This window comes from Thunnus maccoyii, chromosome 6 (genome assembly GCF_910596095.1).
Source record: "Thunnus maccoyii chromosome 6, fThuMac1.1, whole genome shotgun sequence".
NCBI classification, from domain to species: Eukaryota; Metazoa; Chordata; class Actinopteri; order Scombriformes; family Scombridae; genus Thunnus; species Thunnus maccoyii.
In genome coordinates this window covers 12,954,363-12,976,420 of record NC_056538.1, presented here as the reverse complement: position 1 = coordinate 12,976,420, position 22,058 = coordinate 12,954,363, and the positions used below count along the sequence as shown (strand labels likewise).

Here is a 22,058-nt window from a genome sequence, read left to right as displayed (position 1 = left end):
CATGCATGGAAGGTGCATATACAGACACACACATGCAATAATCAGTGCTGATTGTCTGAGGATATCAATGATCTGATTGAGGTCATGACTCATTGGAGGTTTGTGCAAGATGTTGTAGTGTTCTCATAAGGTTTTTATACAGAAATAAATTGAGAATCTGTTTAATGCAATTAATTTTGTATTGTTAGTCTGTGAAATATTTAATTGAAGTGTCTGCAAAACAAAATTCACAACACAGTTGGGAGAGACTGTGGCATAGCTCCTTGATCCTGCTATTTAAGGCATGGTAAGGAGGTACAATGTAAGGTACATTGGTAAATGTTAAAGGTTAGATCTCTAGTAGTCCAGTATCCATAGGTATTTCATCCATATTGGACAATTCTGCACTTCATGATTTATATCACGTGTCAACATTCAGTGCTAGTGCAGGAAGTAGTGTACTTCTTGAGGAGGAGGAGGAGGAGGAAATCAGCATGTGGAGGTTGGGGTGGTGAATCAGCAAGTCACAAGTCTAACTTTTTAGTAACCATAGCTATAACATTTCTCTAACATTAACCAAGTGTTTTATTTGCCTAGCCCTAACCATACATTCAGCCATGTTTTATCAGCCATAATCACGTGTCAGCCATAAACACATCAATATTGAATGAAGACAAAGAAATTCTAAAATGTTGACATGAAAAAGTTGTCACTGAATGTATCACCTGAGCATTCTCCAAAAATGAAAACTCTTAGTAAATGTTAGAACAAATCATGTGATCCATTACTTTAACTTAATGTCTCATTTGTTTGTACAAATTTATACTCAAGCTCGCAAGAAACCTGGTTCTAAATAGATGATAGTCAAAGAATTGGCTACCTTGGCTTGGGTTTGGTACCATTCAGCACAGCGTTCAAAGATGTATACTTTGTATACTATTTATACCTTTTTACATGATCTTGTCTAGGTAACCATTATAACTGCCTTGGCAATTAGTAAAAATATCAATTCCTTTCAATGTTTTAACAAGACTGAGGGCCCTATTTTACATATACCTATATACATTCAGTATGCCCCAAATGTTAGTATACATCAGTCCAGATGTGCTGACAATAGTAGAATGAAAATAAAGCTGATGTGTTCTCATGTGTGCTGTAGCTGCTGGCATACCGGTGCTGCTGCCTATTTTGTGCAAACAATTAATATAGGATAATTAATACATTTAAATTCCACTGTCCTACTTCTCCTCTGCATATTTGAAAATATGTATGCTTTCAAGTATATACAATATCCTTAAATAAACAGATACAAAATCGGGTTTGGAAATTTGCTGATTAGTGTTTGAAAAGTGTGCAAACTGTTTCGTCGAAATATTTAAAGGATGAATGAAGGTATCCAAGCTGTGCCGGCTATGCGTAAAGTAAGCAGGGCTGTGTTTAAACCTGTTTTAAAATGTTTGAAACATGGAATCTGTGAGTAACAGCTTTCCGATCTGATGTTTGGAAAATGTAGAACAATAATTACCATAGATCCTGACCGATCACGTCGCCACGTCGGAAGATTAAATATTTAATGAGGTTTCCTCTGCTGTGCCATCCCTGCATAAAATGGTACACAGTCCTTCTCTCAAATCAGAGACTGTAGATGAAACGCACGTATCATTCCTGCTGCTGTGTGATGACTACAGCTCTTTAATAAACATTGAAAAGATCCGACATTCTACTCAAAATCCGACAGAATGTATTTCTGAATACTGTGTCACTGGATTACACTCACGTAGATAAAATATTGATACTCATGTGAATCTGCAGTAAATGAAAATGTAGCAAACTGAAAGGGGCAAAACTTAACATAAATGAAAGATGTTTTCAGATTTTGGAGACGTCTGTGTGCATGCGTCTCTGCCAAATGAAGCCATGAAAACTGCCCTGCGTCTGCGCATGCAAAGAGGTGGTCTGAGCAATTTCGTGCCAAAATGAGCACCAGAATTGCACTGCGCCAGCCAGCTGCGCCTCTCCTCCCATGTCGGCGCAAGTGCATTCCATTCGTGCCTGGAAATAACAAAAAGTAGACTTGTGCTTCAGGAAAATTGCATAAAGACTGCATTTTGACCAACACTGGCCTTGCACCTGCAAGAAAATAAGGCCCTAAGTGTGTATACAGCCATGCTAGGAGCTCTGAGAGTGTAATGCTCATCGTAAAGAAAACCAAACTGTTAGACAGATAAACCAGGCTTGTTTTGTTTGTTTTTTTAAACTAGGCTGTTTGGTGCAAATACTCTAGGCTTCCATAATGCTATTCATCACATTCACAACAGACGCAGTGTTCTCGAAAATTACGTTGTGATACAAAGGTCACATTTAAAGTATCCTGATGTAACCTGTTCTAGTATGGTCCTCATTTAACTTCCAATTTGATCTGTGAAAGAACTACAGTATCTAAATAGGCTGTCTGTGTGTGTGTGTGTGTGTATCTAAGGACACAGATGATGTCGAGGCAGAGATAGATGAAATGCAGTGACAGGGCAGGCGTGACAGAGTGTGCCCCATTAAATCACTATATTTAATTCTCCAATTATGTAAGAAGCTAACGAAAAACACTACATTAGCATCGGTGTGCTTCTCCTGGTCTTTTGTGGTAAACTCTACAAAACAGTATCAGAAGCTTCTATGACAGTATCGCTCTTGAGTTTTATGATGAGAAGCTCTATCAGGTCAACAGAAAGACACTATCATGCTGTCCTTACAATGCGATGTTATTGTGCGAAAGTGACACTGACTTTCTCCCTCAGCGCGCACACACACACAGACTCTCTTTCTCACGAACACAGAGTTCATAAACTTGGAAAAAATTCACCAAAGCCAACCCCCGTGTGACATTTAACTTATTCTGTGGCCCAGTATATCCAGTATATTTGCCGTGACTAATCCTGCAAGAATATTCTTCTACAATAGAAATTCTTGGGAAATTATAATTCTTAGGTTGATATTAAAAGGAGCACATGGGGTTTAACTTAATTAAGCAATAAGGCACAAGAGGCTATGATTTAGCTACAGTGATTTTTGAACAGGTAAGGGGCGTTGTTTGGCATGATGCAGAGCGGAGTGCCTAAAACCTCCTTAGCCACTCTAAAATCACTGTAAACCACAGCCTTGCAGCTGGCACAGGCTTGTTGTTTTTATAAAACGCTTACTACATATACCTGGCAAGTTTTGATAAAATAAACACACCACAACAAAAAATTCAATAATTTATTGGTAACAAATAATCATTCTTCTACCAATGTAGTTCTTCATTGACATTTAGCAGAATGGTTGCCAAGAAACACACAGATGTAGTGGAAGGCATGCTAATCAGGCTAGGCAAGCGATCGGGGTGATTATTAACATTTATCTGGATATCGCCATTAACTGTGCAATCATTGAAGTAGTGTTCAAGTGTGTTAGGTGTTTGACTCTGGACAAGTGCATTCTAAGTGCACGGTCACTGACATGATTTCTCTTGCCTCTAGGCCAGCATCGGAGAGTTTTTGTACAGTGGTGCTTCATAAGCAGTGGTTGATGTAGATTGTCTCGGTGCTGGCTGCTTTACAAATCTGTGGCAACATCAAGCCAAGTTCACCCCCATGGGCTCTCTAGTATACCCAGTGTTAGGAGAAGGAAAAAAAATCTCCTCATGTTGCAGTTACATTATAACCACATATATGTCTACCATTGGCAACTATTATGCTCACTTTCCCCTTGCTATTGTCACATGCCAGCGATATCATTTTTGTTACAGTGTTGCTCAGTTACTTGCCAAAATGATATTGCTAACAATTGACAACATAACTCGAGAAAAGTGAGCATAATAGGCTACAAATAAAAGCATGCAAGTTAGCTAAAGTTACATCATAACATAGATTGCTGGAGTTGTTTGTCCACTTTGAATGGAGATAAAACTTTGGTGCAGAGGGTGGCAGTAACGAGAGGTATTTCTGCAACGAAGCAAAAGGACACAGTAGGTTCCCTGGCTGCTCAAACATAAATCCCTGTAGACTCTCTTTGTTTCTTTAGCTGGCATCTTTGTGACAGTGTTACGTACTTCTGACCATTCTCATCATGAAGTTATTATAATAACTAAGTTCAGGAACAAGACCACGCCCCGCTCCTTCTCACCAATTCACAACACCTGCGCCTCGTTAACCCAAATCACCTGTGCCTCCCGGCCACATACCTGTGCGCGTATATAAGCACGCCTAGCCTCCACTTCTCCTGTTCGTCTCAGTTCTCTCGTTCGTTCAATTGCACTCTGATCAACTACCACTACCACCAAAAAACAAGTAAGTTAAGATTGCTCACCGACCATGGATTACGAGTTGATCCTCGATGCTTCGGATAGTGACTTGTTCGATGACCATTCCTTGGTCACCGAATCTCCTCCACCTGTGGTCAACCTCGTCTTGACGCAGCCAACCACCCAACCATCTCGTCCGCGCTCCATAGTCCGCATTCTGCGGCACAACATGTCCACTACTCATCCAGTAGCTCTGACCGGTCACCATCTCCACTACCACCTCCACCTCCGCCCCAGCATTGAGGCCGCAGTAGACATCGCTGCCGTTCCGGAGACAGCCGCTTGTCGAGACAGAGCTTGCCCGACCGACCCGTCTCCCAGCCCTCGACCCGCTGCTGCAGCGCAGCCCCCACACACGTCCCGACTCCGGCTCCTACCCGTCCTACCATCTCACATTGGACAGTTGCCCTTCTCCAGCGCGCCCTTAAGGACAGGCACATCCCGTTTCGCCGGACCAACAACAAGGCAAGGCTTTTCCAGCTACTTTCTGCCTACACTTCCACCACTGCTCCGGATGGCCGCTCACTTCCAGGTTCCCTGCCCAGCGTCACCTGTACACGGCACGAAGATGACGTCATGCCCTCTCGCAGGGCCAGATCGTATCTCCCCCTGTGCCTGCTCCCTCTGTGTCTGATCTTTCTTGTGTATTTTCGTCCTTTCTTTCATCCCTGTGTCCGCAGACTGCACATTCGACCCTCGCACACACATCCCCTCATCCCCGCATCCTTTCCTCTTCCCTTCCTTCAGCTGCAGCTTCAGCCCCACCCACTTCAGCAGCTCTTTCCTCTCTCTCTCTCTCTCCACAACCACCTCTGGTCCTGCCGTTAACTCGGCCACAGTTGTACAGAGCCATGATGCTCTCTCTAATGGACCCAGTCAATTTACCACTGTGCTATCCCTGTTCCCCTCCCTTTCTCCTCCCTCCCCCTCCCCCTCTCTTCCCCAACACCCAAATGCTTTTCTGTGTCCTCAGCTCCCCCCGTCACCGGTCTCCTCGCTCCACCTGTCTCTAATACAGCACCCGCAAGCACTTTCACTCTGGCCTCCGCCATTCCGCCTGTCCATCCCCCTCCACCGGCACGCCCCTCCCCCGTTTCACCCTCTCTCCGTCAACAGATAATGTCAGATAAATACGTTGACCTCGCTCAGCTCCTTCAGCCTTCTGCTATCAATATAACTAATCCTAGGGTGCTTTCCACAACTCATGGTGCAGCCCAGCTCAGGCACCCGTTTCCATCCCACGCCAGGGAACTCACAGCAGCAGAATTCGCCTACACATTTTCCTTATATCGAGACACCATCTGTTCAGTCTTCCCAGACCGCGGTTCGGCGGCACCAGATTCTATACATATCACTTTCTCTTCGCATCCCAGGCTGCAGGTTGCCTCCAGCAGTTTAACCAAGGCACCTACCGGGGCGTCCTCGACACCGAACTCTACTGCCGTGTCTTCGCGGCTCGCTCCTCCCTGGCTTGCGATTTGCACGGTGCACCTTCACATCCGGCCTCTGAATGCGTCGTAGCTGCTCCATTTCCCCGCCCACTTGCCCTGCCCCTACATCCTCCTTCAGTCTTTTCAAGACTCGGTCCCACCGCACCTCCACCCCCTATCACTCCCAAACCTCCCAACCCCCCACCTGCTGCCATGCCACTACTAGCCGGAGGTTCGATTCCCCACGGAGTTGACAAAAAGGGAAGGCCCGTCCTCTACTAGGGCGGCAGGATGATATGCAATAATTTTAACAACCTGGGTTGCAGCACGTCCAGTTGCGGCTTTCTCCACACATGTCCCTTCTGCGGTGGCGCCCACGCCAGGCATGCCTGCTCTCACAACCCCACTTCGCACGCTTCCTGACTATATCTCAAAACTCCCATACACATTCACATGCTAGAGTCCGCCCTGAAGGACCACCCCGACTGCCAGGTCGTCCACTTCCTCATCCATGGTCTCACTTTCGGCTTCCACCCTGGCATGGAAGCCCTCCCTGAATCATCCTTCACTTGCCGCACCCGCCAGTCCACCATTGCAGAACCCGCCACAGTTGACATGCTCTTAGCCAAAGAAATCACAGATGGCTTCATGATTGGTCCATTTTCCAGCCCTCCTTTTCCGATCCACCGCATTAGCCCCCTAGGTATCACCGCAAGAAAATACTCCGGAAAAAAGAGACTCATCATTGATCTCTCTTCTCCCCACGGCACCGCTACCCCCAGTATCAACAGCCTCATCCCTAGTCCGGACTTTTCCATGCACTACTCAACCATTACACACGCCACCAACCTCATCCGTCTCGCCAGCTGTGGTTCCTGGTTGGCCAAGGCCGACATCACCAGTACCTTCAAGGTTCTACCCATCCGGCCAGATTACTGGGGATTCTTCGGAGTTCAATGGAAAGGCCACTACTACCTTGTTGTCCGCCTCACTTTCGGGTGCAAGAGCAGCCCTAAAATATTCAATTCCCTTTCCGAGGCACTCTGCTGGATCCTGCTAAACAACCATAAACCCCCTTACGTCATCCACCTTCTGGACGACTTCCTCACAGTTACCCCACCAGCCTCACCCCCGTTACACAGTCTCTCCACCCTCAAGTCAGCCTTCCTCCGGCTTGGTGTCCCCCTTTCCCCAGAAAAAACAGCAGGATCCAGCACATCTCTCCACTTTCTCTGTATCACATTGGATTCACTCACCTTTCAAGCCACCCTACCAACAGAGAAACTCCACTGTATCTCCCTATACATCTCCAACTACCTTCTAGCCTCCCGCTGTACAAAGCGCCAGCTTCTTTCCCTCCTGGACCACCTTAACTTTGCCATTCGCATCATTCCCCAAGGACGCTCCTTCCTCTCCCACCTATTATCCATATCTGCCACCATTCCTTCTCTCCACAATTTTGTCACCCTGGACACCGCCTGTAAGATGGAGCTCCGCGTGTGGCGGGACTTCCTCTCCTCTTTGAACAGCGTGTCCTTTTTCTACGACGACCACCTGACACAGCCCGAAGACATCCAGCTGTACACAGACGCTGCTCCCTCCATCGGTTTTGACGGTTACTACGGCGGCAGATGGTTCGCCTCCGAGTGGCCGCCGGAAATGTCCTCTCTCTCTCCCTCTTCAGCCCTCTATGAGCTGTACCCCATCATCATCGCAGCACTTCTTTGGGGGCATGAGTGGTCTTCTAAGGTCATCCTCATCCACTCAGACAACCTCCCCACCATTGACATCATAAACAAAGGCCGCTCCCAATCTCTGGATATCATGAAATTCATACGCAGACTGACCCTAATCTCTGCTCAACATCAATTTATCATCCGCACCGCCCACGTTCCCGGCTACAAAAACACCATCGCTGGCTCCCTTTCTTGTTTCTCTTTTCAGAAAGAAAAGAAAATATCAGCTTCGCCATCTGGTCAATATGTCACAACAAGTAATCCTAAATAGCCTAGCCCCCAGTACTCTCTCATCATACTACTCAGGATGGAGCTGCTTCAAAACTTTCCATACCGCACACAGGCTACCATTTCCATCCATCGACATCGTAAGCCTAACCAGCTTCATTACTTACTCCCATTCTGTTCTCAAAATGAGAGCATCCACCATCCAAACATACCTGAGTGGTATAAACTTTTTTGTTAAACTAATTTCCGGAGCTCAAGCCCCTTCAATTTCCCACACCCACGTCAATATGTTAATAAAAGGCTTAAAAAAGGCAGAACCTCCATTAGCATTAGTTATTTATCCCCATCCATCGACTCAACCCTCGAAGCTATGTTCCTCCTTGCCTTTTTTGGTTTTCTACGCCGCTCCGAATTCACCACCTCCACGTCCAATTACGACCCTTCACAGCATACCAGCCTCTCTTCCTTTCACTCAACAAACATCCTCAAATTCAACCTCAAATGAAGCAAAAGCGACCAGCTTGGTCTTTCTCACCCCATCTTTCTATTCCGATTAAACTCATACCTGAGCCCTTTTGAACCCATCCAAACATACATTAACCATAGATTAGCTCACCATGCCTCACCCCAAGACCCACTCTTCATCACAGAATCCGGCCGAGTTGCCACATGCTTCTGGTTTCACTACCATCTCCGTCAAGTCCTCCCTAAGTCAGGCATTTCACCCGATCTATACTCCGGTCACTCCTTCCATGTGGGAGCCGCTTCAATCGCATCCAGTCAAGGAATCCCAGACCATACCATAAAAATCCTCGGCCGCTGGTCTTCTCAAGCATACCAGAGTTACATCCATAGCCACCTCCACGATATCCACAGAGCCCATTCACGTTTAGTCCAATGAAGCACCACATGGCGTGGTCTAAGTTAGTGAAATGAAGTTATTATAATAACTAAGTTCAGGAACAAGACCACGCCCCGCTCCTTCTCACCAATTCACAACACCTGCACCTTGTTAACCCAAATCACCTGTGCCTCCCGGCCACATACCTGCACACATATATAAGCACGCCTAGCCTCCACCTCTCCTGTTTGTCTCAGTTCTCTCAAACCCCCCCCCCCCCCCAAAATCCCATTCTCCTCTCTCCTCTCAGCGGGCGACACGGTGGCTCAGCAGTGGTTAGCAATGTAGCCTCACAGCAAGGTCCTGGGTTACGAACTCAAGCCGTCCCAGGGCCTTTCTGTGGTGAGTTTGCATGTTCTCCCCATGTTTGCGTGGGTTTCCACTGGGCACTCCGGTTTCCTCCCACCATAAAGACATGCACGCCAGGGCCTATACTTTCATCCCAGTAATTCTACTCTCCTCTTTCATCATAGGAACCACCGGGAGATGATGAAGCAAAAATTGCTCATCGAGACGTGCCCCCACCCTGAGTCTCCATCCCCGGGTTCCTAGACGCTCCAGCCTCAACTCAACTCCAACTGGTCACTATCCATCCAGTTCGACTCCTTCATGACAGCAACCCACATCCGGCGTCCATCGCCTCCCCTTAACCCTAACATCCATCACCCCTCATCTTATTCCTCCCCGAATCATCTTGCTGATCAAATAAACTATTTAAACTATACACAAATGGTGTGGTCTAAGTTAGTGAACTGGCGGATGATAAATGATTCAGGCTTCAGTTGGCGGTGGCCCTCTTTAGCTCTGCGTCGCATATGCAGCTGCACATCGAACCAGACGTTGTTGACAAGACCTTCAGTTATGTTTGGATTCAGTACCTGAGAGTGCTTGATTTTCAGAGAGTCTGCCTTCGTTAACACTTGGTGGTGGGATGTTTTGTCGTGTCCTTCTCAACAAAGTTTCTTCACTACTCCAACTGAATGTTGTTGCTGGTGATAGACTTGGGATCTTTCAAAAGACAGCTGGATCGGCTAATCAGTGGATCACTGATGTACCAGTTAAGCCCCGCCCATAGACACTGCTGAAACCATAGGGTTTACTTTTCTTGTTTTTCACAGTCACAGTTTTTCACCTCTATCCTGTCCATCTCTTCCCACCACTCATACTGCTTAGCCCACCCAGTAATTCAGAATTCACAACAAAATCTGACACTATATATGACTAATTGGAGCAGTAATTTGTAATGTGGTCACAGGTGTGTGTTTATAGAGTACTTTAAAATGGCCTCAACTTTTGTTTTATAATTAACACTAAGTTAGGCTTCCATGGAAAAATACTCATCAGTAGTGCTACAAATGTGAGCATTGTTCAGATTGAAAACAAACCTAAAATTGATTGTCTCAAAGAATCTTTTTCAGTTCTGTTTTCCAATTCAAAGTTTTCCCCAGCCACTGACTCTTAAAGCCTAGGCCAGACTAGCTCTTGAAACACATTGAAATTTTGAGGCCATGCCCTGAACTACAAAGAAAACCTTTAAACATATGCAGCAACAGATTTCTTATTTCCACACAATGCTCTTTAGAGCCTTATCTATAGCTTCTTGTGGCTGTCAGTCAGCACCCTTTATACATTCCTCTTAATGAAGCCAATGCACAGTAGCCTGACTGAATATATTAAAAAAGGTGAAAAAAAAATAAAAGAAACACTAAGAATTTGATAGTATGTCGGTTTCCTTTGTGATGTTGCAGCTTTGATTAATGCCATATGCATGATTAAATACTATTTTTGGGGGTGTTTGTTCTTCAAGCATTGATAAACAACATGTTGATTTTGTTTTGATATCTGTGGTTTTTCTGTTCGGTGGGTTCTGCAAACATTCTCTAGGCTTCCTGTAAAATCTCTTTATCTCAAACATCAACAAATTGAATCTCTCTTTGTTAGTCTGTGTAGAATATAAGACAACTAAGACCAAGTCACATCCTATAGGAGGCCTAAAAGAACTTTTTCAGACAAGCAGTACAAGCATACAGACAGGTAGGTATGATGGCACAGACATGAAAGCCGGCAGCCAGTCAGCCAAATAGGCAGACCATCAGGCAAAGAGACTGGCAGGTAGGTGGTCTGGTCGGCAAGCAGCCAGGCGGGGATATAAGTGGACAACAAGAAAGGCAGACCAGCATTCAGATGTATTGACTCACAAGTAGTAAGGCAGACTGACAGAGAGAGTGGCAGATAGATAGACAGACAGATAGATGGGGAATTATTTGACTGAGCATTCTGACATCCCTTTTGCTCCCCAAAGGACTTAAACAGGTAACATGAGGTATGTCACCAAAACCCCTGATGACAAGCAAAGAAGGGTTAATGGAAAGTTTCAAAAGGTGATAGATAAAAAGGGAGAAAAGAGGCCAAACCTTTTCCCCTTTAACTTTTTTACTGGCTAAATCCTATACTTTTTATGAACAAGTTTACCTATTAAATTATATGAGTATACCTGTAATTTATATGGATGAAGAAGTATTGATTGTGGCTTTAAATTAAAGTGATAGTCTTCTCATAGTCATTTCTATTCCACCATTGTAGCTGTCAGTAATTCTGCACATTGACCTTTTGAGTGGAATGTTATATAACCACTATATTAATGAAAATATGAAACCCTCATCCTTATCAAAAACAGTTTGTCCTTATTTCTTGCACAAAGTTTCTGAATGATGACCGTGTTTGTAGTTGTACCACATAAGTTTGTGTAAATGAGTGACATCCCTCTGCTGAAGGTACTATATGGGTGCATCTCCTGTCTCTTTTCATTTCAGTGTGCGGCTGTAGTTGAGCAGTATTGGCAGCCATTTCCTCCCTCACTGCTTGCAATGCTGTTTGCTGTCCGTGATGACAGAGTTGTCACTGATGTCCCCTCATCATGTCATTCCAGAGATGACCTTGAAATGTCAGCGATGACTGAGCTGACTTTAATGCCCGCTGCCATGTCCAGACATCTCAGTCAAACATTTTGACAGTGCTTTTCTTTTTGTTATCAATGTTACAATTTAATGGTGCATTTGAAAAATGTTCAGTTTTGCAGCTATCAAATGCCAAACAGTGGGAGGGAGAGGGGGGTTCTTTCTTTGGGGGCTTTTTTAAGGTTTAACCCATTCCCATTCCTCCAAATCCTTGTTTGGAATTTATCTTGTCCTCCTTGAGGGTCTCACTTTGGTGGGTGTTGTTTTCCAACAAGTCTTCCAACCTCAATGACAAAACAGATATTTGTTATTCCTTCCTAAATTGTTAATCATAATCATATGAGTGTTATCTAATGTTTCAACACTATTGGCGGGACGTCAGTGTTTTTCATTATCTTCCAAAATGACGGTTACAAAAACCACTAATATGAGCTTCTACCACTTCTATGGCTACGGCTTACATACCTGAACCAACACGATTGACATCACAGAAAGATTATGCTCATGACTAAAAGAAACCAATGTTGATTTTTGGTAGGATAGGAGATGCATCCCATGGACTCAAAGTCACATACATTGTATGTCCAACTGCCTCCTCCCTTAGAGGTTTTGTGGTATCATAACAACATCACACTACTCCCATCTTGGCTTTTGAGAGACAACTGTAATCATTTCCACACAAGAAATCACTTATCAGGAAAGCCTACAAGTCATTTTACATTGGCCGGTGATGTTTTGCTGGTAGAGACTGAGTCTCTTGTTTTCATTTATTATTTTACTATAATAATTGGTGTTGGTGCAAAGCCCGACAAAACAAACAGTATTGTTATATACTGCACAAATAAACTCCTCTTACTGCTTTTACTTTTTTCATCACTTACTCCCAAGATTCATGTTAGAGCAAGGGCATTTGGCATGGTATTTGTCAAACCCAATCTGATCAATGTCCAGTTTTTGTCAATCAAAGTGCAAATTCTGACTGGTGACCTCATTAGCCCCAATCTGTAATCTTTAGGTTACCACTGCCTCAATGTGACAAACGCTGGCCCATCCATGTCCTCTGAGCTGAATGAAGGGTTTGCAGTGGCCTTATGTCAGTCTCTCTGACATTAGCTGACAGGCTGACGGAGTGAATGATGGGTTTTCATAAAGAAGAATGGCAGTTTTACAGACCACCAGCTGGTTCCAAACACTCTTCTCTAACCTCCCATCCACTGCTTGGCTATGTGCGTGTGTTTGTTTGTGTGTATGGGTGTATATGGGATAAGACTTGAGTGTATTTGCCTTATTTGTATAAGGTGGGGGCTGATTAAAATACTCTGAGAAGGCAAATTATTTGCATCATATCATTTTGTTGTTGTGGCTGCGAATTATTTGCTTATAAATTAACTAATTTATCAATTTTAATTTTTGGTGTACTAACGCCTATTTTGGCGTAGGACATGACCTGGGGCACATGCAGTGTCACTGATTCATCACCAGCAAGAGCAAGTGTAAAATTAATTTTAAAAGAGGTCACCTGACCTCCATTTAGGACTCAAACAACAGGGCATATTTATTTATTTCCTATTTGCTGAGATGATGGGAATCTCCCCAGAGGTCAGTCATTTAGCCTATTTTAATCTCCCGTCACATGTAAAGTGATAAATCTCAACAAGGGTTACAAATGGGATTAAGGTTTACGCTCGTAATCCTAAAACAGGATAGTTTTAGAATGAATCCTAAAGGTCAGTGGATTCTCTGTAGGGACTCACATGGGCCCCCCTAGGTGGAAAGATGTATATCAAATGTGGTCACGCAGAGAACACATTATAGGCCACCCTTTCCCCACCCATAACATCTCATCTAAAACTATTTAAAAACAAAACTTTCTTATAAAAGCTTAGTTTACTGTGATTTTGTTGCCTACTCCTGCCCAATTAAGTACAACTGATCTCCTGAGAAATGTGAAAATTGTAAAAATGATTGATTGTAAAAATTATTAAACAGTAGGCAGGTATCCTCTGTATGAAAGTGCCCTGTCAGAGTGTAAATATGAAAATGATATCAAATCATTATATGTTTCCTTTTGGTAATGATGGCTCATGGAGGCAAAATTTCATGCTGCGTGTTATAACAAGAGACATGTGAGGAGATTTCAACTTTTCACTGCAATCAGCCCCCTCCTTGCAGAGCTGCAAGAACTGGAAATCGTGATGGTGTCTCAGTCGTGCTTGTGAGCTCTGGCTCGGCTTGCTGCTCACAACACGGGCTTGTGTTGCCCGCTGGAGGCGAGGCGGGGGAAGACACGCAAACGGAAGGGAAAGATGAAGCGCTCCGTATTTCCCTGTCTCTCCCCCGCTCGCTGTAGATAGTCGCGGCCACCCTCTTCGTCTCCACAGCAGAGAGGAGAGGTGTTGGCAGGGTGAGGGGGTGCCAACTCCACATTTGACCCGCCCTACTGCAGCCTAGTAAATTACCCACAATAAAAGGATTGAGAGTCATTGTCTTCATTATTAGATAAATCTCAACAATAAAGAAAAAAATGAGGATAATGTAGAGAGCGAGCGAGAGTCATCTTCCGTCCTGATTGTCATCCACAGGTCTGGCAGTCTCACCCACCCCGCACGGCGCGCTCCCTAATTTATTTATTTATTTATTTATTTATTTTTCCTTGATGCACGCTCCCGCTGCGAAAGCCAGAGCGCACCCCACTCTTTCCTCTCTTCACTTCGCTTCCCTTCTTCCTCTCGACACCATCCAGAACTATAGCGCAACCGTCCCCATCACTCTTTTTCCTCCCCTCCTCCTCTTTCTCTCGCCGCCAGATCTCTCTCCTCTGCGTCTCTCACCCAGTCGCTCCCCCCCTCCACCTCCCCAGCTTCGTCCCTCACTCCTCTGACGCACGACAGGGATACGGACCCGAGGAAAGAAAGGTGGAGAAAAAAAGCAGCATCTGACCCAACCGTCGATATTGTTCACAGACTCCTGCTATTGCTGCACCGGCCAGAGACGCTGTCCTGAAGCCGAGAGGAGAACACGCTCACCCGGTTACACTGTTGTTGAGCGCTCGCCGGGGAGGCGGCGGCGGCGGAGGAGGAGGAGGAGGAGGGGGAGAGGGGAGGAAGAGGAAGCGGACGGGCTCAAGTCGAGGACTTGCATTTTAAGCAAACTGCTTAGGGAAAAAAAGAAGACAAGAAAGAAGGGGAGAGAGTCAGAGTCACCGGAGAGCGAGGAGAGTGGGAGAGATTGCATTCCTATCACGTCTTCATTTCTCCTCTCTCCTCTCTTTTGCCTCAGCCACTGAGAGAGGGTGAGAGGGGAGAGAGAGAGAGGGAAAGAGAGAGAGAGAGAGAGAGAGAGAGGAAGAGGGAGCGAGCAAGCAAGCAAGAGAGAGATCTAACAAGATCCAAACTAGTGGTCTTTTTTTCCCGATGCTTTCCAATCGCAGTACGAAACTAAGGTGAGTTGTCATGGACGTTTGCCTGTGCATGAGTGTATTATAAGGAGTATCTTATGCAGATGTGTATGTCTCTGTGTGTTTATGCTTATTGGTGTCTGCATAGCTATGGACTTCAAAAAGGAACAACAAGCGCTCTCCATATATCGAGGATAACAGATCGTACGGATCCAGTCGACTGATCAATAGCCGTTTGTTCTTTATTCACCGTTTTCCTGCCAATGTCACGACGAAAGGCTACTGCATTATGCTTGGCATGTATTTCAATAAGCGCTGTTGCTCTCTCCGCTGTATTGACAGCAAGGTTATTTTTGGGGAAAATTTCGGTAAACGAGAGCAGGATTCTCGACCGTTTTGCTAGACTGGAACTTGTTAGATATCATCATTACTCAACTTACTTCCATATGAATTCAAGATCGAAATCTTTTAATAGGCCGTTTTGAAATTGACACTAACGATGAGCAGCACTTTTGATTCATGTAAGTACACGGCTGTGGAGAATCTCCCCAGCTTGGTTTGGAATCCGTGGCTCATTCACATGCGCATCTCTTTTTCTTTCCCTTTTCAATGCCCTGCTCTCTCCCTTTCCACCTTTCCCTCTCTGTTTCTTCCCGTTCTTCTCTAACGGCTCGGTCACCCCCGTTTGTCGTTCTCTCCTTCACAGCCCGGCATCGGACGGTGAGCGGGACGCACCGGGCAACAACAGGACACAACGCAGGAGGATATGTGAAGTTGGAATCCCTCTAAACTAAGTACGTATACCACCTGATTTGATACATCCCAAGGGAATATAATATGGCACGCATTATTTTTAATTGCTTTAAATGTCGTTATTACTTTTTTTGACATCGTATCTGCGCTTTTTGATCTGTCATGGAAGCGGAGTCAAGAAATCCTGGAGGATTGCGTATGGAGTGTAAAATGAAAATAATGATTTTTCCAACGAGGAGATCGAGGATCTTTTATTATTTTTTACTTGGTGTGTTTTACAGTCACGTCTTTTTTTGGGATTACAATATATTTCCCTTTTTCTCATTTCCTCCTCTCCTGTCGCCGGGCTTTTGGTTTCAGCACCATGGACAGCGGCTCTGCTCAGGCACAGTCCCGCCGCATATCCTCTGGATTTTCAGCACTCTCGTTTGAACGGACAGCGCTGTGTGTGTGCGCGCGCGCGCGCGTGTGTATGCGTGCGTGTATGGAAAGTCACAGCCTACAGAAAAGATATTCAGAGGCTATGTGTGTATATGAGTGTGTATGTGTGACTTTTACCCACTTAGAACCATGGAGATACTGACGGGAATCTTCGATTGGCCAGTCTTTTTTTATTAATCAAAACAGAATTCCAGAGACATTTAGCATCCTTATTATCAATATTTTATTTTTTTTAATTTGTCCTCTTTTAAAATATTCGAATCTACCGGCAAAAACATTGAAATAAGCTCTCAGAGCCTCTCGGAGCAGGAGCTTCGCCTACTGCGCTTTTACCTTGTGCCGTTGCTCCTCTAACCCTCAAATGGCATCACGAATTGGGAAAGCAAGCAGAAGTTGTATTGATTGTATTTCTCAAATGGCAGGTACAAGTGCCATTCCTAAATCGCCAGTTCTCCCTGTTCATCTGGTTTGTATGTGGGACATTTAACCTAAAAAAAACAAAAAAAAAAAACGCCAAGGGCAAATAGGTTCCGCCGTTTTCTGTACATCGGAATCACTGGAACTATTGGAATTGTTTTAATTTTTTCGCCTTATTTTTGACCTTTTTTGACAATATTTATTTTTCACTGGTTATGTGCGACCTGTTTGTAGAATTAGTGGCACTGTTTACATAGTCTAATATTTACTTAATGCAATCAGATTTCCATGGACTATAGACGACAGTATATTATGTTGAGATTCATTTTAACGAGGTGACTGCTTAGCAAGTCCATTTAACAGTCTTCATCTCGTCCCACCAGTGGTCACCATACTGACACCTATTCCGTTCCCGTCCTCTCCCTTCGTAAGACCTTCCGTGCACCTACTTTCATTTCCACAGCGCTTGGACTCTCATATACCGAAAGAGGGATTGAGGTTCCTGTTATGTAATAAATACAGCAGGGGGACGGTGTCTCCTCACCACTAACCTCACCCACCTGCTGTTGCCTTTGTTTATTCATGGCGATAAGCATCTCTGAGGTGATTTATTGCGACCTTACCAGCATATCTGCTGTATAATTAATGGCTATTCCCTCTATATGGTGGCGTTAACTGTCTGACTGTAGAGATTTGTCTGCGTTGCTGGATATCATATTACCCATCCAAGAGTGCTAGGCCTATATTTTGTTTGAAATACCCAGTAACATTGCAACATCTATAGTATTTTCCAATGTCATTCTATTATTAATTCGTATTCATTTCAAAGCTTCCTACTGAAACTAATGTGCCGTTCCTCTCTCCCCCCCCCTCTCTCTCTCTCTCTCTCTCTCTCTCTCTCTATCTCTATCTCTCTCCCTCCCTCCTATTTCTGGCCTACTTGTCTCTCACCTTAAACTTCACTTTGTGAGGGTGTGTGTGTGTACATTTACCTGTGTGTGTAATCACTACCTTCACTCCCTCCCTCCCTTTTATTCTCTCTCTTTCTCCCTCTGTTCTCTGTTGCAGTGCTGTGAAGTGGCTCTGTCCCTGGAGCCAAGACTTCATCCCCTTGGTGTCAGCGAGGATGCTGTGGGTTACCTTGCTGAGCACCATAGCCTTAGGATGGACCACCCCAATCCCACTACTAGAGGACTCCGAGGAGATCGACGAGCCCTGCTTCGAGCCCTGCTACTGCGAGGTCAAAGAGGGCATCTTCCACGTCCACTGTGACAGTAAAGGATTTACAAATGTCAGCCAGATCTCCCAGATATGGAGCCGGCCCTTCAAGCTCAACCTGCAGAGAAACTCCATGAGGAAGCTTTACTTTAACAGCTTCCTCCATCTCAACAATGCCATATCTATTAATCTGGGTAACAACGCCTTGCAAGATATCCACGCTGGTGCATTCAATGGCTTAGGAATACTCAAACGGCTGTTCCTACATGAGAACAAACTAGAAGTTTTCCGGAACGACACTTTTCTCGGGTTGGAGAGTTTAGAGTATCTCCAGGCGGACTACAATGTTATCAAAAGGATTGAAAGTGGTGCATTCAGACACCTTCACAAATTGAGAGTTCTCATACTAAATGACAATCTGATACCTGTGCTCCCAAATTATCTTTTCCGGTCTGTGTCACTCACACATCTGGACCTGAGAGGAAACAGACTAAAGACATTGCCATATAAGGGCATGCTGGAGTATGTCGGGCGGAGCTTAATGGAAATCCAGCTGGAGGAGAACCCCTGGAATTGTGTGTGTGAGATTGTTCAGTTAAAAACATGGCTGGAGAGGATTCCTTATACAGCTCTGGTGGGTGAGATCACATGCGAGTACCCATTCCACTTACATGGGAAAGACTTACGGGAAATCAAGCGCAGTGAGCTCTGTCCAACGCTCTCCGATGCAGAGATTGAAGTCAAGCTGGGAATTCCCCACATTCCATTCAGCAATGAGAACACATGGCCTACTAAACCTTCCTCCATGCTCTCCTCCTTTCACAACACAGCGTCTTCTGTGGAAAACAAGGGAAAAGTTGTCAAGCCTACCAAACGACCTCGGCCCACAAAGAACCCCCCAACCCCTCGTAGCATTTACCCAGGCATCAACCAGCCTCCCATTGCTGGCTACCAAACAAGGCCTCCTATCCCAATAATTTGTCCAGCTGGATGTATTTGTAACCTTCACATCAATGACCTGGGGCTAACAGTGAACTGCAAAGAGAAAGGCTTGCACAATATCTCCGAACTCCTGCCACGGCCCCTCAATGCCAAGAAATTGTATCTCAGTGGGAACCTAATACAGAAAATCTACCGTTCCGATTTCTGGAACTTCTCAAGCTTGGATTTACTGCATTTAGGGAACAATCGGATATCATATGTCCAGGAGGGCGCCTTTATCAACCTGCCAAACTTAAAAAGTTTATATCTGAATGGGAATGACATTGAGAGACTCACCCCTGGGATGTTTAGGGGGCTTCAGATGTTGAGTTATCTTTACTTTGAGTATAATGTCATACGTGAGATACAACCTAACTCCTTCTCCCTAATGCCAAATCTCCAGCTGGTTTTCCTCAATGACAACCTGTTACGATCCCTCCCCACTGATGCCTTTGCTGGCACCAACCTTGCACGCCTCAATCTCCGCAACAATTACTTCCTTTCCCTGCCTGTGCATGGTGTCCTGGAGCATCTGACCTCCATCGTCCAGATCGATCTCCATCAGAACCCCTGGGACTGCTCCTGTGATATTATCCCTCTCAAACAGTGGCTGGAAAAGCTCTCCTCTGTCATTGTGGTTGGCGACGTCATCTGCAAGACACCTGAGTTTGCTTTTGGGAAGGACCTGCGTTCACTGGAAGTTGAAGTCATCTGTCCTGAGCTTAAGTATTCCTCAGGGCCCTCACCGGCCCTGCCTGGTGTGGTTGACCTCACCACAGGGAGCTCCAACATGGGAGAGGCAAGTGGGAGAGATGCTGTCCCACTGTCTGTCCTCATTCTCAGCCTACTCATTCTCTTTATTTCTGCTGTGTTTGTGGCTGCTGGGCTTTTCGCCTTTGTTCTCCGCCGCAGGAAGAAGTTGCCCTTCCGCAAGCGCTCTGAAGTGGATCTGACAGGGATCCAGATGCAGTGCAGGATTTTTGAGGACCCACCAAGGCAAAGTAGTACCGGTAACACTGGCACACCAGAGAAACCAACGCCCAGTATGCACACACACACTCACACCAGTCACACACATGCCCACGGTCACGTTTATGACTACATCCCCCACCCTGTGACTCAGATGTGTAACAACCCCATCTATAAGCCAAGGGAGGGGGAAATAGCAGAGGAAGAGCGAGGGCAGTTTTCAGAGAAGAAAGACAATGGCAGCAGTAGCAACAGTAACTACAGAACCTTGTTAGAGAAAGAGAGAGAGTGGACCCTGGCCGTCTCCAACTCTCAACTCAACACCATAGTCACAGTCAACCACACCACAGCTGATATGGCAGGATTTCACGAGAATGGCGGGCTCTGCCCTACAGTGATTGACAGTCAGATGCCCACACCAACTGTGGGCTTTGTAGACTGTCTGTATGGGACAGTACCCAAACTAAAGGACATGCATGTGGCGCATGCGCATCCACCAGGCATGCAGTACCCAGATTTGCAGCAGGATGCACAGCTGAAGGAGACATTGCTTTTCACGGCGGGGAAAGGCTGTTACCCCGACCCGTCCCAAAGCGATTACCTCGAGTCAAGGGCCAAACTTCAAACCAAGCCGGATTACCTCGAAGTATTGCAAAAATCTTATCGGTTTTAACATCTCTAGCCCAATGGAGAAAAAACAAAACACAAAATCAACACATTCACTTTGCCACCCTCAAAACACAATCACCCAAAACCAATATTGAAAAAAATAAACTTGAAAAAGCAGCATGATATAAAATAAAATATTATATTACAGTTACAACAATGTTTCCCCCCCAAATCACTTTGGAGGAGAGGCCATTCTCAGATATTTCAATGAAGTGCCTTTTTTTCAGAGTAGCCAGCAATGTCAACAGCCGTTATTTTTATAATATATAAATATCTCTATATGCCCCGGAGAGAGCAAAAGAGGAACGAGAGGGGCACCGGGGAATAAAACATACAAAACATCCTAAAATTCATCTGTCGCTAAAACCCCTTTTTATGGAGTTACCATGATGAGACGCACGGGAGCTGGACGTCTCCCTGACTTGGGGGTTTTCTTTCCGTCTCTTTTACCCCTGACTAGGATGTACAAACACCCGGAGGCCGTGCACATAGTTTGTAGGAAATGATCGAAAGAGAGAAAGAAAAAAACATATATTAAAATGAACTGCAGTTTGCGGCATGCACTCGCTTCAGTGCAGGAGGCGAGGGGATTTACTCAGAACTATCACATCACATTATGAACAGAGATACTGCAACGCATTTACAGTTCAGTGTTCTATTTAATTTTTATATCTTATTAATATGGTTATTACTATTAATGAGGACTTCTGTCTATATCAGGGTGCTTCTCGTAAAAAGGACGCGCCGACGCACGGATGGTAAAACATTTGTGGATATTATTATAAGACAACGCTCAAGGTTTTCTGGATATTTCCATGCACTTTGTTAAGACCCCCCCCCCCACCCTCCCCTCCATTGCTTCTGGATTCCCCATCGTCACCCACTAACGGCTTTGTAGGAGGCACTTTTAATGTTTTCTCTCTCACAAAGATTTGAAGAAAAATGTGCATATATTTATTCTGTAATTTCAGTGAAGAATTTAATTGTAAAGGTAATGTTAAATCAATGTATAGTGATTATGCGTCTGGTATAGCCTTCTTAATAAAAACAAACTCTTCAATCAAATGATGAAAGGGTTGATGCCACGGGAAACGGTGTGTGGAGCGCTGTTGACACGCTGTGTATTTGGTGTCTTGTTAAAATGGCATGAAGCTGTGGCCAACCATCATGAGATAATGCTGCTGGAGGAAGAGGAATGACTGAACCAATAGAGTGCTAGACAGGTATTGAGGCTAGTGGAGGGCAATAACATCTAAACTCACTTCAGCTCCTTCTTATTTGTGGATTAGCACCAAGTGAATTTAAGTTACAATTTAAGGGAAAAACGTTGATGTGCGAAGAGATTGTTTTATATGGAAAATATAATCACCTTTTTCTGTCTATTGATAGTTTGTCCTATCTTCAACTGCTGGATATCATAGTTTACCAGTGCACAAGTTTTATTTACCACTACATTACTGGTCCCAGTTGGATGCAGTCTGATGGTCTAAGATACAGAAGATGCAATGCCAGAAAAATTTGAGTGAGTGCTGTTGGTTTTGAAGTGGATTAAATAGAAGAAAGAAGATATACCAAATCAGAGGGAGGCATGCTGCAATTTTCATTATCTAAACCAGTATTGCTGATGTGGGCTAATAAACAGTAAC

The 22,058-nt window shown here is 44.8% G+C and overlaps 1 protein-coding gene across 1 annotated transcript; it reads left to right on the top strand.

Moving 5' to 3' along the window:
- Positions 1-14,926: 14,926 nt before the first annotated feature.
- slitrk3a (SLIT and NTRK-like family, member 3a) lies at positions 14,927-21,068 on the top strand. Its single transcript, XM_042414497.1, has 3 exons — positions 14,927-15,009; positions 15,671-15,758; positions 17,644-21,068. Exon 3 carries the CDS (start codon positions 17,702-17,704, stop codon positions 20,414-20,416), a length of 2,715 nt encoding a protein of 904 aa, XP_042270431.1. The 5' UTR covers positions 14,927-15,009; positions 15,671-15,758; positions 17,644-17,701; the 3' UTR covers positions 20,417-21,068.
- Positions 21,069-22,058: the final 990 nt, after the last annotated feature.

What these genes read in the sequence shown, in the direction of transcription:
- slitrk3a (XM_042414497.1), top strand. Translation starts at nt 17,702, where the DNA reads ATGCTGTGGGTTACCTTGCTGAGCACCATAGCCTTAGGATGGACCACC.